Source organism: Vombatus ursinus, unplaced genomic scaffold (genome assembly GCF_900497805.2).
Source record: "Vombatus ursinus unplaced genomic scaffold, bare-nosed wombat genome assembly UNPS02014820.1, whole genome shotgun sequence".
In the NCBI taxonomy this organism is placed as follows: domain Eukaryota; kingdom Metazoa; phylum Chordata; class Mammalia; order Diprotodontia; family Vombatidae; genus Vombatus; species Vombatus ursinus.
In genome coordinates, this window is record NW_020954598.1 from 22,473,000 (window position 1) to 22,490,820 (window position 17,821).

At 42.6% G+C, this 17,821-nt stretch overlaps 1 protein-coding gene across 7 annotated transcripts in view; it reads left to right on the forward strand.

The window, feature by feature from the left end:
- Nucleotides 1–17,821, forward strand: part of CACNA2D2 (calcium voltage-gated channel auxiliary subunit alpha2delta 2) — a 447,618-nt gene that overhangs the window by 2,326 nt on the left and 427,471 nt on the right. Inside the window, exons 1-3 of one of the 7 annotated variants that reach the window (XM_027837174.1) lie at nt 2,344–2,431; nt 4,891–4,962; nt 10,089–10,164. The exons of 1 other annotated variant lie outside the window; for it this stretch is intronic. Coding sequence is in view for 1 of the 6 variants with exons in the window: in XM_027837171.1 (XP_027692972.1) it covers nt 2,412–2,431 (20 nt within the window). In the remaining 5 variants the exon portion in view is untranslated. Of the gene's footprint in view, nt 1–2,343; nt 2,432–4,832; nt 4,963–10,088; nt 10,165–17,821 lie in introns of those variants that run through there. 5 more of the 7 variants (XM_027837175.1, XM_027837176.1, XM_027837177.1 and 2 more) reach the window with 5 other exon arrangements.

Consider the following 17,821-nt stretch of genomic DNA (forward strand, 5'->3'; position numbering starts at 1 on the left):
TCTATCAATATTAGTCATCGCACAACGTGGCTGTCACTGTGTACAACGTTCTACTGGTTCTACTCACTTCACTCTGCATCAGACCATGCAAGTCTTTCTAGGTTTTTCTGAAATCCACCTGTTCATCATTTCTTATAGCACAATGGTATTCCATTATATTCATGTACAGCAACTTGTTCAGCCATTCCTCAATTGATGGGTATCCTCTCAATTTCCAATTCTTTGCCATCACAAAAGAAGCTACTATAAATATTTTTGTATGTGTGGGTCTTTTTCCCATTTGTATGATCTCTTTGGGATAAAGCCCCAGAAGTGTTATTGCTGGGTCAAAGGGTATGCACATTTTTATAGCCCTTTGGGCATAATAAAATAACATTTGTTAAATCAGTAAATGAACTTTCTTTTGCCTCTTTGTAAGCCCTAGCACTTAGCACATGGGTACATAAAGTAGGCACTTTATAAATGTGTATTGAATGAATGAATGACAAAATCCTGATGGGATCCCTAAAAATGAAAGAATTGTTTCTGCCTATCCTCTCAGTCAAATTGGCTTGGGCTCTGAGTTCCCAGTGGGTAGGGACCCTACCCCCACACACATCTTTAGCAGTCGCTGGAAGACGAGAAGTCATGAGAGGCTATAATTGCATGGGAGTTTTCTCAGCTGCAGCTGAGGCTACATTCCTGGGCTGGTAAGCATTAGGTGGCTGATTGAAGTTCTGGAGAGCAGTTAGATTCTGAGTTAGAGAAAGAGCTGGCATTGACACTTATCACTTCTACCTGGAGGGGAAAAAACCCCAAATCTCCGAGTGAATTAAAGACAGGCTGTCAGCGCTGGTCAGCAGCTCACACAGGGGCTGTGCTTTATTTATTTGGGGAGTTGAACTGGGTTGCTAATGTTCTTTAGAGGGGAATCTCTCTTTCTTTTAAGGAAGATTAAGGCAAGGGGAGTGAGGGGCCATAGAGAGAGCACTGGGCAGGCATCAGGACTCCTTGGTTCACACACCATAATGGACTTCTGCTGAACCCCCTTCTCTTCTAACCACAACAGCTTTAGGAATGGGTTTGTCTTATGAATTTTTGCACAATGGGATGAGTCCTAAGAGGTAGGCTGGCTGGCACAGTGGAAATTTTAGCACAATGGGATGAGTCCTAAGAGGTAGGATGGCACAGTGAAACCCTGAAGTAGGAGCCAGGAGAGGTGGGTTCTGGTCTTAGCTCTGCCTCAGATTCACTACATGACCCTAGGTTATCCCTTAATACGGGATTCAGTTTGCTTATCTACAAACAAAGGGCTTAGAGGGTGCATGATGATCTGGAAAGCACAATAGACTTGGAAGACTCTGAAGATTTGGAAAATCTAGGTTTTATTTCCAGCTCTGCTATTTACTAGCTGTGTGACCTTGAGCAAGTCCTTTCTTCTCTCTCTAGATGTCATTTTCTTGATCAGTAAAATGAAGGTGGTATGCTAAATGATTTCTGAGGTCCCTTCTAGCTTGGCATTCTAAGAAAACTGCTGCTAACCAGAAAAATTGTCTTTTGTCTTCTGCATCAAAGAAAATGACCTTCAGACTCATGGGGACTATACTGAGGACTCCTGAAACTAAAGGGGTGCCCATCAATAGGTGAACAAAATTTTGGATGTGAATATGATAGATACTATTATGCTATAAGAAAATATGAAAGGGATGGCTTCAGAGAAACCTGAGAAGACTTGTATGAAATGACACAGAGTGAAGTGAGCAGAACCAGAAGAACAATTTATACAATAGAAACAATATGGTAAAAACAAACAACTTTGAAAGACTTAGGAACTCCAATCAATGCAATGACCTACTACAGTTCTAGAGAACTGATAAAGATCTCTGCTACCCACCTACTGACAGAGGAGGAACAGAATCAAGATTCAGAATGAGATACACATTTTTAGACATGGACAATGGAATTGTTTTGCTTGACTATGCACATTCACAACAAGAGTTCTATTTTTCTTTTCAATGGGGGAAAGGGGACTTGGGCAAGAAAATACCTGCTTAATAATTGAAAATTTTAATTTCACTTTTTTTAAAAGGTAGAGAATGCCTCCATAGGGGGCAAGGAAGGTGGAATACAATCAGGGGTGTCAAACTCAAATAGAAATGGGGCCGTTAAATGGTATATAAGAATCCCTGTGGGCCACATATTGATGTAGAAAACCACATATTAACACTATCTATGCTCTTTCATATGTTTATTTACTTTGTTAAATATTTTCCAAGGAATGGAGAAGGCTCCTGCTTAATATCTCTGAATTACATAACCCCTAAGGTCCCTTTCAGCTCTGACATTCTGTGATTTTATGATTCCAGGGCTTTCTGGAGGAGGAGAGATTTTTAGAGACTCTTTAAATCAAAGATTCCTAATATTTTTGTGTCATGGACTCCTCTGAAATCTGGTAAGACCTATAGAACTCTTCTTAGGATAATATATCTTTATAGTTCTTAGTTGAAGAAATGCTAAATTTCAATTACACGTTAGTGGAAGTAAAGATGCAACTTTTTCCCGTCTGAGTTCCCAGACCTCCTAAAATCATCTACCCTGCCTGTGGTGCCCGCCCATTCCCTAGAACAGCTCTGATTTGTGAGAAATGAAGGCTGACAAAGCATTTGTCCACTGACAAACCCTTTCCCCAGATTAAAGACCCCTGCTCTAAATGACAGAAGATGATTTAATGGAGAGCTCCTAAGTTCTGAACAGTCAGTCAGCAAGGCTGGCATATAGACCCTTAGAGTGTCTATCAAGTTCTTGAAACAGAATAAAGAGAAGACATGGTTCCTGACCTCAACGTGTTGTAGGGTAATAATAGACTGGGCATAATAGGGCAGGGGTGGCCATAGAGGAAGAGAAGCCCTCCGGACTATGACTTCTCTGTGAGTTTCTATTGGAAAACCAGAGGAAAAAAAAAAGAAGGGCCCTGGGGAGTCACAGATTCTAAGGAGAATCTAGTCCCCTAAGCTGCCCGGAGAGGAAAGGGTTTGTCAGTGGACAAATGCTTTGTCAGCCTTCATTTCTGACAAGTCAGAACTGTTCTACGGAATGGGCGGGCACAATAGGCAGGGTGGATGATGCTGCACTTACATGTAAATGACCAAGGAGCAAATCAATTGCTTTTTACATTCTTTTTTTTTCTTCTAAGAGTGAGTCAATTGCAATTCTTGGAACCACAGACTTCTCTACCCAGAGAACATCCATCTCTGAGGTCATTTTATTCCTCTTCATACTTCCAAAGAGAACCTTGCCCAGTCTCTTCTCTGGGGCTACACTCTTCATAGAGTCCTCGGGCTGAAAGGGACCCCAAGACATCATCTCATCCCTCCCTTTTACTCTTGGGATAAGTATATGATCTTTTTTTAAAGAAAAGAAATTCCCCATTCCACATCTGTATTTGAGTCAACTAAGTGGAGTAATAAAGAAGAGTTGGGAATACCTAAGTTCACATCTTAACTCAGACACTTACTAGCTGTGTGGGCAAAGCACTTAACCTGTCTGTGCCTCAGCTTTCTTATCTGCAAAATGGGGCCAATAACAGCACCTACCTCATAGACTTGTTGTAAGGATCGAATACTAACAGACTTACGTAAAGCGCTTTGTAAATCTTAAAGCTTAATATAAATGCTAGCTATTATCATTATCACCCATGTGACCCTGGGTAAATTACTAAACCTCTCTAAGCCTCAGTTTGCTCATCGGCAAAATGAGTGTAATAATAGTTCCTACCTTTCTAGTATTATCATACCAAGTCGACCTCTGTATCTTTACTTGTCTTGTGTCCCCCACCAGGGAGTAGCTAGGTGGCACTTTAGTGCATAGAGCATCAGGCCTGGAGTCAGGAAGACTCATCTTCCTGAGTTCAAATCCAGCCTCAGACACTTACTAGTTGTGTGACCCTAGGTAAGTCACTTAACCTGTTTGCCTCAGTTTCTTCACCTGTAAAATGAGCTGGAGAATGAAATGGCAAAGAGTTGGACACAACTGAAATGACTGAAGAACAACAAATCCCCCACCTGAAATGAAAAATCTTTCTCAGTTCCCCCCCTTCCCAATACCCTCACCGTCTTCCTGGCCCATATAAATCTTACCTGTCCTTTGAATCAGATATTGTTCAAGCTGACAGGGACTTCAGAGCTCATGTAGTTCATGTAGCTCATGTAGTTCAATTAACAAAGGAGGAATCAGAGGCCCAAGAGGTCAAGTGACTTATCCAAGGTCACATAGCCAGTAATAACCCAATTAGAATTTGAATTCAGGTCTTTGAACTTTGGAGTCAAAGGACATGACAACAGAGGGAAAGTCCTAGGTCTGGTACTTGCTGATTTTGCTTTGGCAAATTTGTCACTTATTACCTGTGAGACCTTTGGGAAAGTCCTTTAAAATCTCTGGGCCTTAGTTTTCTCTTTTGTAAAATGAGATTGGGGTAGATTAGATAATCTCTAAATTACCTCCCAGGTCTAAATCTTGTGATCTGAAGGAGTTTAGTAATACCCTAGCTCCAATGGCCCATTATATTAATTTGAGAGTCAGGAAGCAATGGTAGAAAGTCAAGGGCAATGGACATTTATTAACCACCTGCTATATATATGATCAAATTTGTTGTTCAGTCACGTCCAACTCTCTGTGACCCCATTTGGGGTTTTCTTGGCAGAGATCCTGGAATGGTTTGCCATTTCCTTCTCCAGCTCATTTTACAGATGAGGAAACTGAGGCAAACAGGGTGAAGTGACTTGCCCAGCGTCACACAGCTAGTAAGTGTCTGAGGTCAGATTCGAACTCAGGACAATTCATCTTCCTGACTCCAGGCCCAGCACTCTACCACCTAGCTGCCTGACGATCAAATATAATTTCATAAATTTATAGCCGGAAGAGACACGAGAGTCATTGAGTCCAACATCTGCACTTCATAGAAGAGGGAGCTGATGTCAAAGGAAGGTGAGTGGCTTGTCCGACATCACATAGGGAGTAAGGAGCATGGCGTGGACTTTGACTCGGGTCTTGTGATTCCAAGTTCGGCGTTTCCATTGCAAGGTCCTGTGAAAAACACATTAGATTTAGAGTCAAGAGACCTAGTTTCAATTCTCATATCCATGTGACCTTGGGTACCCTCTTAACTTTTCTATGTCTCTGATTCCACATCTGTAAAGTATGGGACTTGGATACTTGGATTAGATAATTTCTAAAGTCCCCAGAGCACATCTTGGTGATGTGGTGGATTGAATCAGGAATGCTCATCTTCCTGAGTTCGAATCTGGCCTCAGAAGCTTACCAACTGTGTGACCCTAGGCATGTCACTTCACCCTGTTTGCTTCAGTTTCCTCATCTGTAAAAATGAGCTGGAGAAGGAAATGGCAAGCCACTCCAGTATCTTTGCCAAGAAAACCCTAAATGGAGTCACAAAGAGTCAGACATGACTGAAACAGCTGAACAACAACAAAGTCCCTTCCAACCCTATATCTAATGAAATCACTTTCCTTCTTAGGGGTCTTGGTTTTGTTATCTGTAAAATGGAACGAGATGATCTTTACCTGTTCCCTTCCAGCTCAAGCTGTGATCCTAAAATCCTAAGGCCAGCACTCTTTCCTCTAAACCCAAATGCCTTAAAAATCCAGCCAAGGCCCCACCTCTCCCATGAAGCTTTTAGCTTCTACCCCAGCCTACTACATTCTCTCTTTCTCCAAACTCTTACTTATCAGCGCCACACAATTGAGCACCTAACTATGTTCTGTCCTGCATTGTTCACTGTTGTTTCCAACTATGTGTCTTATCTCCTTAACTATCCTGTCAGGTCCCTTAAGGTGGGATCACCTTGGCCCAATGCATGGCCCAGGGCTTGTTGCTCCATCTCAAATGCTATAATACCATCTTGATCTTTGATGGGGTGTCGGAGTGGGGTAGGGGGAGACAAGGCTCATACTCCTGGGCTCTCTAACCAGTGAATTACGGTAAACTCAGTCTTCTCAATGCTAATAAAACAAAGGACTCCCAACAGGGGTGCCAGGCCAGGAATCATAAGACCTGAGCAATATACCTAGCTTTGCAAGTGATTCACTCTGTGACATCAGGAAAGCAATTTTTCTTTCTCTAGACCTCAGTTTCCCTATTATAATATGAAGGCAATGAATTGAACCAACTATATTCTATATACCCGCTGTGCTGGGTTCTGGGAATAGAAAGATCCAAATGAAATAGTCCTTACTTTCAAGGAAATTGCATGCTACTTGAAGGAACTTTATTCTTGTTTTTACACAGATGAGTAAATACAAAATGAATATAGTGTAATTTCAGGGGGAGGGCACAGTAAGTACTGGGGGCCTCTGAAAAGGCTTCCTGTAGGAGGTAGCACTTAAGCTGAGCCTTAGAGGGAGCTGGGGATTGCAGAAGGTGGAGATGAGGAGACAGAGCATTCTGAGCCTGGGGAAGAGGTGAGGAGGCAAGGCATTCAAAGCTTGGGGGACAGGGTATGCAAAGGCTTTGGAGGAAGGAGAAGAAGGTTGTTCTCAGGGAACATGAAACAGGGCAATTAGTTAGGTGTGTGAAGTGTGTGAGGGAGTTAAATCAGTCTAGAGAAATAAATAGGAGCTAAATTATGAAGGGCTTTAAATGCTAGAGGCAATAGGGAGCCACTAATGATTCTTGACAGGGATAGGAGTAGAGTAACATGCTTTAAATACATCAACCTGGCAGCTGCAAGGAGGAAAAGGACAGGGGAGAGAGTGGAGACAGGGAAACCAACTAGGAGGCCATTTCAATGGGGAAGGATGGAATAAGCATTTATGAAGTGCCAGGGCTAAGAGTTCCATTTAGCACATTGGATCTAGTAGGTTAGATGGTGGGTGATATAGACCTTAGCCATGTGAGTGGAGATAAGGGTATAAATATGAAGATCTTGTAGAGGTAGAATTGAGAAGCCTCAGTAATTGATTAGATATAGGGTGTGAGGACAAGGCTGAAGATGGTTCTGAGGTTGCAAACCTGGGTGAGTGGCAAGTTACTGACGCCCTCTGGACAGATATAGGACTGGACTGGACCCATATGGGGGTGTGGCCCACAATTTAAGAAGCCCTGAAGGGGTGATGAGTGGAAAAAGTTTGAGAAGCCTAGATGACCTCAAAGGTGTCTGCCAGCTCTTAGATGTTCTTGGCTCATGAGATTTAAAGCCGGGAGAGACCTTACAGATCATCTAATTCAGCTCCTTTATCTTGCAGATAAGGAAACTGAGGCCCACTTAGGTTATGACTTGCCCAAGGTCCCACAGTTACAGACTAGTGGACCTGGGATGTCAACCTAGTCTTCTAACTTCAAAACCAACCCTCTCTTCAGGGCTCCACTCTGCCTCCTTCGGCCAGCTCTGAAATTCTATGGGTCTGTCAACGGATGAACAGCCTGTGTCCCTGGAAAGGGTTAAATCCCAGCTTGCTTCATTTATCATAGTAACTAGCACTAAATTGAACTTGGGTTAATTATTGCATGAAGGATGCTATAAAACTCTCAGACGAAGGATATTAGTCATATTATTGCCTTCGAGATAGATAAAAGAAAAGCCCACCACCTGTTTAGTAAAGCCAGCTACGCTCATTCACTCAGACAGGCAAAGTCCTACAATAAAGAATACATCTCTCCAAGCATCAATGTCCCCAAGAAGCCAGGGCTGAGCCTGCCAGTGGTGGCAGCTGACAGGTGCATCCTGGAGACTGTAGCTCAAAGCATCCCACCAGCCACCCCAGCTTCTGATGGGTGGAGGACCATGATCTCCTGGGGCAACTCCTGTTCCTTTAGGCCCTGGGCTCATAGCTGATCTCACCCATCCTCTGACAGAAGTTTGATGCTCAAAACTGGTCATAGATTACAAAGTTATAGGAATAAGGGATTGTAGCTTTAGACCTGGAAGGTTCCTTGATGGCCATATATTCTACTAATTTCACTCAGTAGAAACTGAGGACAAGAGAGATTAAGTATCTTGCCTAGGATCACAGAGCTAGTAAGTATCCAAAGCAGGATGCAGACTGGGGCCTTCCTGGGCCCAATGCTCCTTTGGTTACATCCTCCTATTTTATAAATGAGGAAACTGAGGCTCAGAAAAGAGGCATTAGTTGCAGTGGGCACCCAGGAAGTAAGTAACTATACTAGGACTTAAAACAAGGTCTCTACTATAAGTCCAATTCTCAATAGGCATCCACCCATCTGGTATGGTAACGGAGCCCTCTTCCCCCAAATCTCTCCCCAGTTAGTCTGCCGTGATGCCTGAAGTTCCACTAGTAGAGTTATTATTGTGGGCTAAAGTCTCTGTTAAAATGCCCTCCTGACATGGGAAGGGGAGTGATTAAGCCCATCCATCATCACTCCAGAGCACATTAAGACTAATTAGTTTCTTGAATTAGTTAGCTGCCACTAGAAAATAAGCTTAGTCACACGGTAGCATCCTAAGATCTAGCAAGGGAGAGGACTTTAGAGGTTGTTAACCTAGGGCCCATGTAATTCCTTCCAAAGCCAAATCTCAATATAGTTGGTTTCCTTTGTGGTCCTATGTGTTTTATTTTTTTAGAAACATTCTAAGAAGGGATCCACAGGCTTCATAAGACTGCCAAAGGGGTCCATGAAACAAACAAATTAAAAGTTAAGAACCTCTGATCTAGTCTAATCCCCTCACTTTATGGATGGGGAACCTGAAGCTGAGAAAAGGGGAATTGTTGGTTCAAGACTGCATAGGTAGTATGTAGCAGAACAGGGATTTGAACCCAGTCCTTTTCAATACAGCCCTGTTCTTTCTGTTATACCACTGCCTCCCAGAGGGCGAAGGCCTCAAGGTGGGCAAGCTTGAATGGGGCAAGGAAAAAACTCTATGGCATGGGGAAATTCCTGGGGAGCACAGGCTATCTGATTTCATGGGACTTTACAGGTTAAAGTGGTATGGTCGATATTTGGGAGAAGAAGAGGAGATAATGAAAGGGTTATTGAGGAAAAAAGAAAACAATGGGCTTGCCCTGTCGAATGGGTTTTTTCTTTCTAAGAATTATCTCCACCCTTCTGAGACTCCCATCTACAACCAGGTAATAAAAAAAGCATTGGATTATGGGTTTCTATGTTTCCTCAAGAAGTAAAACATAGCCAAACACAGACCTGGGCACCCAGGGGCACTCAAGGAAAACATGGGGATTGAGGTTCGGCCTCCTGAGGTTCCTCTCAGGCTGGGGAGCCAGATTTGAAGGTTTAAGGGAAAACTTTTGGGAGAGATTAAGGAAATTACCCAAGGGTGGACCTGACCCCATTCATCACACCCTAAACACAACCATCCCCTACAACACACACACACACACACATCCAATGATGTCTTAGTCCTCCTAGAAAAGTATCCTCCTGTTTGGTGCTTGGCAACCACTCCCCCACCTCCTTTTTTCATCTTTGCACACTTTGGGACCACATCTGCTCTGCATCTCTGTATTCCTGCATCTCTAAATCCATGCATCTTCTGGATTGGAAGGGGCTGGAGCTGGAGCCCTCAGTATGTGCACAAACCACTTATTATTTTTCTATTAACATGGAATGCATTATTTTTCCTCCATGAAACACTAATATCTGGAAGGAAACAGGACCCATACATCATCCAGTGAGGAACTCAGGCTGGGGAAGTCTCAATAGAAAGTGTAAGCCTCTGAAGTTAAAATATGTAAACTATTATTATCTGTTTACTCTTAATTACTTCCAATTCTTATTTGTCTTCCTTTAACGGAGTGTCAACCAAAATTTTCCAGCCTCTCACTCAACACTGCACCCTATAATTAGGTGCACTTAGGTGCACATCTGTCATGGATGGAGTTGCAACTTTGCCAAATACCCAGCTGTCTAGTCCCCTTCCTGCTTAGGTATTCAGGCCCAGCCCCCTATGCAAGAAGTATTTCACCCATTGAACAAACCCATTTCTGAGGGTGGTTAAGTTGCCATTCAAAAAAAAAATCTATCCATGATGGTTGTCTCTTTGGGAGGGAGAATGGGCAGGCCTGGCTCTAATCATAGACAGAATAAGCAGCTGACCATTAATATCTCCCCTTCCCTCTTCCCAGAGCCACCTAATTCCCACCTAGAGGTGCTGGCATGAGAAGGAGCATGTTAAAAATGGGCATATGTTACCTGGGAGAGGTAAGTCATTAACTCACTAACAAATTTGCAGTAGGTTGCCAGTTCAGGTGAGCCAGTGAGTAAAAGACCAAAGAGGAAGTGAGGGGGAAGACTATGGGAAGAACAAGTGACAGGTATAGTAACAACAACAACAACTCATATTTACCTAGCACCTGAAGTTTTGCAAAATGTTTTCCTCAAAACAACTCTGTGAGGAAGGTAGGAATAGAATTATTCCAGTTTTACATTATCATCCCCATTTTATTGATGGGGAAACTGAGGACACTGGAGGATGAGGACACTAGATTGAGTCCCTTGAGGGCAGGAACCATTTTTGCCCCAGTATTTAGTCAATAGTAGGTGTTTTTTTTTTCAGGTTTATTGCTCTTTATTTAAGTTTATTGCTCTTTGTTTTCCTCCACATATTTTGCCTTCTAGTCAAACTCTTTTTTTAAATTAATTTATTTTGAAACGTCAACAATCACTTCCATAAGCTTTAGAGTTTTAAATTCTTCTCCCTCTCCCTCCCCACCTCCCTCCCCAAGATGGCGTGCAATCTGATATAATAATAATAGGTGTTTAATAAATGCTTGCTGATTTGTGATAAATGCATTTTGACTTGAAGCTTGAGGGAACTGACTTACTCACGGTTATATATCCAAAGTGCCTAGTGTAGAATTTGTGCCAATGTCTCCTGACTCCAGCTCTGTAGCCACCGCACCAGCAAAACATAAAAGAGGAAAGGAGAGAAAGAAAGGGGAAATGGGATTGAAGAAAAGGACAGTAAATGAGGGATGACAAAATGAAGGGGAAATAATAAAAGGAGAGGAAGTGTTTGGAGGCTGTGGAGTGATCTGTGCACCAGGAGCCAGGAGACCTGAATTTTATTCTTCACTCAGCTGCTGGCTTGCTGTGTGACCTTGGGCAGATATCTTTCCCTCTTTGTGTCTCAGTTTCCTCATTTGTAAAATAAATTAGATAATCTTGAAAATCCCTTCCATTAATGACATCCTGAAGAGAAAAGTAAAGACAGAGAAAAAGAGATAAATGAAAAGGAGAGAAAGAAAGAAATATGGGAATGGATTATCCACACTCCAGATTGACAAGATTACTTGAGTATATGCTGAGACTTGAGGAAACACACAATCTGAGAGTTGAAAGAAACTCCAGAGACCATTTGGTCCAACATAGACCTAAAGAAGAAATATCATTATAATATTCTGACAAGTAGTCATCCAATCTCTGCTTGCAGACCTCCAGTGATGGGGAACTCACTACCTCCTAAGGTAGCCCATTCTCCTTGGGCATAACTAATTATTAGGCAATTTTCCTTCTTTCAAATTTAAATTTGCATCTTTTCAATTTCTACCCATTGCCTTTAGCTTTATATCTAGACCAAACAGAACAAGTCTAATATTTCATCTCCATGACAGTCCTCCAATTATTCCACAATCATCAAGTTCCCACTGAGTTGTCTCTTCTCCAGATTAAACATCCCTAGTACAGTGTCAACTCAAGCCTTCTTCAGCTTGTCAATGTCCCTCTTAAAATGTGGGATCAAGAACTTAGCTCCTCTAGGTGTGAGTTTCAGCTGACATTAACACACACTGGAGCAGTGTGGAGTTGTTTTTTTTTTTGAGGGGTTGCATTTCTATAGAAATGAGAGGAAATTACTTTTTTGAGGTATCAGTCCAATCCCCCAGTGCCCCAGCTCTAGTCTGCAACACAGGTTCCAGACAAAAATTTGAAATAGGCAAAATTGGTCATCAGCACCACAATATATTCATCCTCCCTTTTGGCAACTCCTTTTCTTCAAACCCTTAGAAAATAATCATGTTTCTTGACCACACTTCCTCTGCCTCCACCATAAAAACTACTCTCTTTGGAATATCAAAAACTCATTCATACCAAGATGTAAATTACTGATATTGACTAGAGGTGTTATCCCTCCCAGGGAGATTTGTATATTAACCTCTGAGTCATCTTTGATACTTCTCTCCTTCATTCTTCTATCTCTAATCTGTCACCAAGTGCTATTGATTTTCCTTTAGGAATGTCTTTCAGGTTCACCCTATATTACACTCTGTTAGGACTTCATCACCTTCTACCTGTTCTTTCTGCCTACACTCCCTTCCCTTTCAACCTATCCTGAACACCACGGCAAACTAATCTTCCTAGAATACTGATTTTATCACATTACTCCCCAGCTCAAACACTGACTATGAGATCCAATGCCTACAGGTTCAAGGTCAAACTCTGGTATGGAGGAAAGCATGCTGGATTTAGATTAAGATGGTGTGGGTTCAAGTCTCAGCTCTGCTACCTACTGGCTCTGTGACTTTGAGCAAGTCATATAACCTCTGGCTCTAATTTCCTCATTTGTGATGTGGGGGAGAGCATAGAATTGGTCCCTTCTAACTTTAAATAAATGATTCAATGATATTTACTCTTTGCAGGTAGTTCCAACTTACCTTTCTTTGTTTTAAAATCAGAACTACTTTATTCATGAACAGATATCTGGTTGTTGACCTGGAAAGCGTGAATGGTTGTCAGCTCAGGAGAAGGTATAAAATAGAATGTGGCTCAGGTGGACATGATCTGGAGTCCAGCACTACAATGAAGAGGAAGGGTGTCTGGGAAGTAAACCAGGATGAGGAGGGGGAAAGTCTGGGCTTGGATTTTCAGAAGATAAATATGTAGGGGAGAGGTGGACAGGCAGAGGGTATAGGCTTTGCTAGATTCCAGATATTTAGGTATCTGGGAATGAGAAAGGAGATGATAGTCCAAGGCAGGGCCCAGGTTGGCTCTAGATACCAAGGGACCTTCCTAACTTCCTAACTTACCTTCCTAAACTTATTTCTCCCTCTTCTCCAATACACCATTTAATCTATTCAGAAATTCTGGACAGTTTTCTTGTATTATTTCCTACATTATTTTAGTCAGATTTTTTTGTCATATACTTCCCAGGAGACCTATGATCCTTAACACATTTCTGCTCATACTATCTTCAAGGTCAGTTGCTTTAACCTCAATATAATTCATATATTGTTGTTGTTGTTTACTATGGTTGCCGTTTACTTCTCTTCTATCCTCCTTTTCTCCCTTTTAGTATTTTTGTGTTCTCTCTCACTTCAAATTAGAGTCAAGTAGGAAGCATAGCGGATAAAACTGGATCCAAACTTAGGAAAAAGTTGGGGTTCAAGTCCTCTCTTAGCTATGCATAAGTCATTTAAACTCTCAGCCTCAGTCTCTTCATTTGTAAAAATGAGAATAACAATAGCACCTAGCTCACAGGTGCATTGTCAGGATCAAACAAGATAAAACATGGAAAGGACTTTGCAAATCTTAGAGTGCTATGTAAATGTTAGCTGATATTATTCAAATTATTTAAAAGATGGCCCATTATTAATTTTATTTTTCCCTGTTCACCGTGTTTTTAATTTCTTCTTTGAGAGCCCTATTTTCGTTGTTAAGAATTCCAATTTCTGATCAATATTCACTCCTAATATCTTTTATTCTGAATTTCATTTCTCTTTTGAATCATTCTGGAGTTTCGTGTTGCTGTTCCACAGTCTCTGGGGAGTCCATAGGATTTTGTCTTTCATCGGTTCACTTTCCTTCATATTACAATATTTGCTAAGTGAGCTTTGGCTGCTCTTTGATGCTTTACTCATTCTTCTTTCTCTGATGATTTATGTGTTCCTGTGCTGGGCTTTTATTGAGGCCTTTTCTCTTGATGTCTGTGGGCTTCCAGCCTTTTTCTTCTTTTCCCCCTTTACTCATTTTCTTCACCTTTCTCCTTTGCTGGAGAGCAGACCCCTGAGGCTGGGTTGTAGCTTCAGCCTCCTCAGTTGGAGGGATGCAGAAATCATTGGGCTGCATCATTTCTGGTGGGACAGGCTTGGCCTCAGATGGGCTTCTGGTTTCTGTTTTGTAAGTCCTAATGCACTCACCTATTCTGCCTCTCTCCGCTTTCTTTCCTTTAAGTGATTGGTCAGAATTTGTGTCTGCTAATTCTTGCTGAGGTGGAGCAGGGGTGTTAGGACATAGTTTCTGCAGCTGTGGGGGATCCCTATACCAGGTCCAGGCCCCTAGGTAAAGACATCTGGGAGTTTGCTATTTGTGCTGGCTGTTGAGGGTGTGTGGAGGCTATTGGTTCACTGAGGGTGACCTCTCGGTATCACAGCTGTCCAGTATAAATTCAGAAGTTGTTTTAACCTTGACAAGGGGTTCTATTTTCTCCTGTGGATTTAGCTGTAATTCTTCTACATCTGATGTATAATTCCTTTGGGATGGGGAAGTCGAAGGGTTAAAGAATTTTGTAGAAGGCAACTAATCTGCCATCTTGTTGGATATATCGTGCCCTCTGCTCTAGCCTGGTCAGCCTCTCTACTATCCCCCTTTTATACCCTTGGTATAGAATGTCCTCCTTTCCCTTCTGCCTCTCCAAATCTTCCCAGATTTTTGAGACCCACCTCAAGTACCAACTCCTGACCTAGCTCAGGCTGATCCCTTCTTCTCTGAGACCTTATAACATTTATTATTTCAAATCACACTCTGGATTGTTTTATTACATAACCAAGATCATGTGTATGACTCTTATGTCCCCAATGGGAGACAAGCTTCTTGAAGTGAAGGACTGTGGATTATACTTTATATTTCTTTGGGTTTGAATATCATTGGATCATAGAATTTAGATAGAAGAGATCTTAGAGATCATTCACTCTGAGCCTGTCATTTTATAGATGAGAAAATTGAGACCCAGAAAGGTAATGTGATTTGCTAAGGTCACACTGAGTTAGAAGCAGGGCCAGGATCTGAAGCAAGGACCTCTGATTTCAAATCTAGCTCTCTTTGCACTAAAGCATACTGCCTGACAAAGAACTGGCATGGACCAGCAAGAGGCATCTGGGGGCAGAAAGGGTGTATTTCCATGGGCAGTTGAATCGTGTAGGCAACCATTTGCCTACATAGCTTGCTTCATAAATGTCCAGCAAGGGGGCAGCTAGGTGCTGCAGTGGATAGAGCACTGGCCCTGGAGTCAGGAGGACCTGAGTTCAAATACGACCTCAGACACATAACATTCACTAGCTGTGTGATTCTGGGCAAGTCACTTAACCCCAACTGCCTCACCAAAAAATAACCAAAAACAAAACAAAACCAAAAAAATGAAAAAAAAAAACCCAACAACAAACAAACAAATGTCTGGCAGGTCAATTCTCAGCAAAAGATAGAGACACTCTGGGGAACTGGGTTCAAACTTAGCTCGGTCAGGAATGAAGGAACATTGTTAGGCCCATGAAGGCAGAAAAGGGAAGCTCTGGAAGTCTGTGAAACATCAGCCTGGGCTGCTGGGGCATTGGGAATTCTGCTACAGGACAAATGGTGTGTCTATTAATTAAGTGATCCCTGGGGGATGGGGCTCCTTCTTAGAGCTGTCTAGAATTGAATTTTGAGTCAAAGAACCTAAGTTCAAATCTTGTCCCTGCTGCTGGATGCCTGTGTAACCTTGGCCAAGCCACATCACCTTTTACAGCCTCAGTTTCTTCATCTTCACATTTAGAATAAGGGCATTAGACCAGATAATCTCTGAGTATTTTTTGGAAGCTATAAATGCTATGATTATGTCAGAAATGCTCTTTGTACAAGGACTCCTCATGACTGGTGATCCAGGAGGGAAATAACTTTGTTCTGTTCTTTCCCCAAAGAATCAGAGAATAATTCAAATCTCTAATTTGCCATTAGCTTGCTGCATGACCTTGGAAAAGTCTCTTCCTTTCCTTTGGCATCAATCTGCTCATTTCTAAAATGAGGAGCTCTAACTAAATGATTTCCAAAGGCCCCTTTGGGTAGAACTTCTATAAATTAGGAAAATGAGAAGGTATCATCTCATCTCATTTTATAAATTGGGAACTGAGGCCCAGAGACTGGAAGTGACTTACCCAAGATCTCACAGCAAAGCAGTGGCAGAATTAGCGACTAGGATTAGTTCTGACTCTAGCCAGTTCTGGCTCATTCCCCCAACCCCTGATACTGTAGGAGTAGCCTATGAGGCAGAGAACTTGTTTTTTCTCTCACTAGTGGGTGGCAAGGCTGGGATCTATTGTAGAGTGAGCAGCTGTAGGAGGAGATTGGCAGCGTCACACCGTGCCTGGGGGCAGCCATGTGTGAGGCCAGAGTTGAGGAGGTGCAGGTCCAGCAGACAATGTGACAGGTGAATCCTGCTAAGCCTAATGTAGAGAAAGATTCTTCTGGTTCACTCCCTCCTGGGGCTCTGCCTCCCTCATTTCCCAAAGTCTGATCCTGGATATCCTTGGGGTCCCTCTAATCTGAGGCAGAGACACTATCCTTTCCCTCAGGAAGCTCCCCGTTTTGATGGAATACATTACCCTTGGCCTCAGGGAGACCTTTGTTTTAGGGAAGACATAGTCCTAGCCTCATGAAACCCCCAGAAAAGAGGAGACACAAACCTTGTCCTAATGGAGCCACCCCTCTGAGAAAAGAGGCAGCCTGCCACATTCAGGGAGCCCTTAGTTTGAGGGGAAGATGAACCCCTTGGTCTGTGGAGGAGACATAGCCCTATGTTCTTGGAGTCTGACAGTCTGAAAGACACATCCCTTACCTTTGGAGAGTCCCTGCTCTGAGGGGAGATAAAGACTAGTCCTTAGGAGGCCCTAATCTGTGCTGAACAGGGAAGAACATTTCCTGCCCTCAGGCAACCCCTACACTGACTGTGAGATTTAGGAAGCCCTAACAATTGCAATCTTAGTGGCTTATCTAGTCACTGGGGCTACTGGGACTTAGTCTGTGCAAGGGACCCATGGAGGAACCTGGCTCCTGAAAGCTGGGCCATGAGAGACACCACATATCATGATGAAAGCTTTCTGGCATCAAATCCCACTGGGTAAGCAGCAATATTGCTGCTCCGACAGCTAATTAGTTCAGATGGGTCTGACGAAAATCGTTTGACTCAACTTTGGGCTTTTGAATGTTCACCAATTTTAGATGTATCATCTTTGGACTTTGGTGACACTGCTCTTTCCTGGTTCTCCTCCTACTTATCTTATTGTTTCTTCACAGTCTCCTTTGCTGGGAAAGGTGTTCACTGAGACAGAGGGAGAGGTAGAGAGAGGGAGAGACAAAGAAAGAGAGGGAGAGAGAGAGAGAGAGAGTCAGAGACAGACAGAGACAGAAACAGAAAGACAGAAGGAAAGGGAGAGATAGAGAAAGGGTGAGACAGAGACAGAGCCAGAGACAGAGACAAATGGAGAGAGAGAGAGAAAGAGACAGAGACAGAGACAGAGAAATACTTGAGTAGACCCTTGAGGGAAGACAAGGTCTGAAGTAGAGATGGGAAGGGATTGTATTCTAGCCCCAGCAAAATCCCAAAAGTGCAGGTGAAGAGGTCATGTTTGTGGACTAGCTCATAGTCCATTTTGGCTGGAATTTAGAGTTCACAAAGGGGAAGGAGTAGGATGAACCTGCTGGAAAGGTGCTGCCACATTGCAGAGGATCTTCAATGCCTGGCTGTTTGAATTTTATTCCAAAGGCAATAGGGAGTCCTTGAAGATTTTTGAACAGGGCGAGGAAGATTATTTTGACTGCTCTGTTAAGGGTAGAATGGAAAACGGACAGATTGGAAGCAGGGAGACAAAAAAAAAAAAAAAAAAAAAAAACA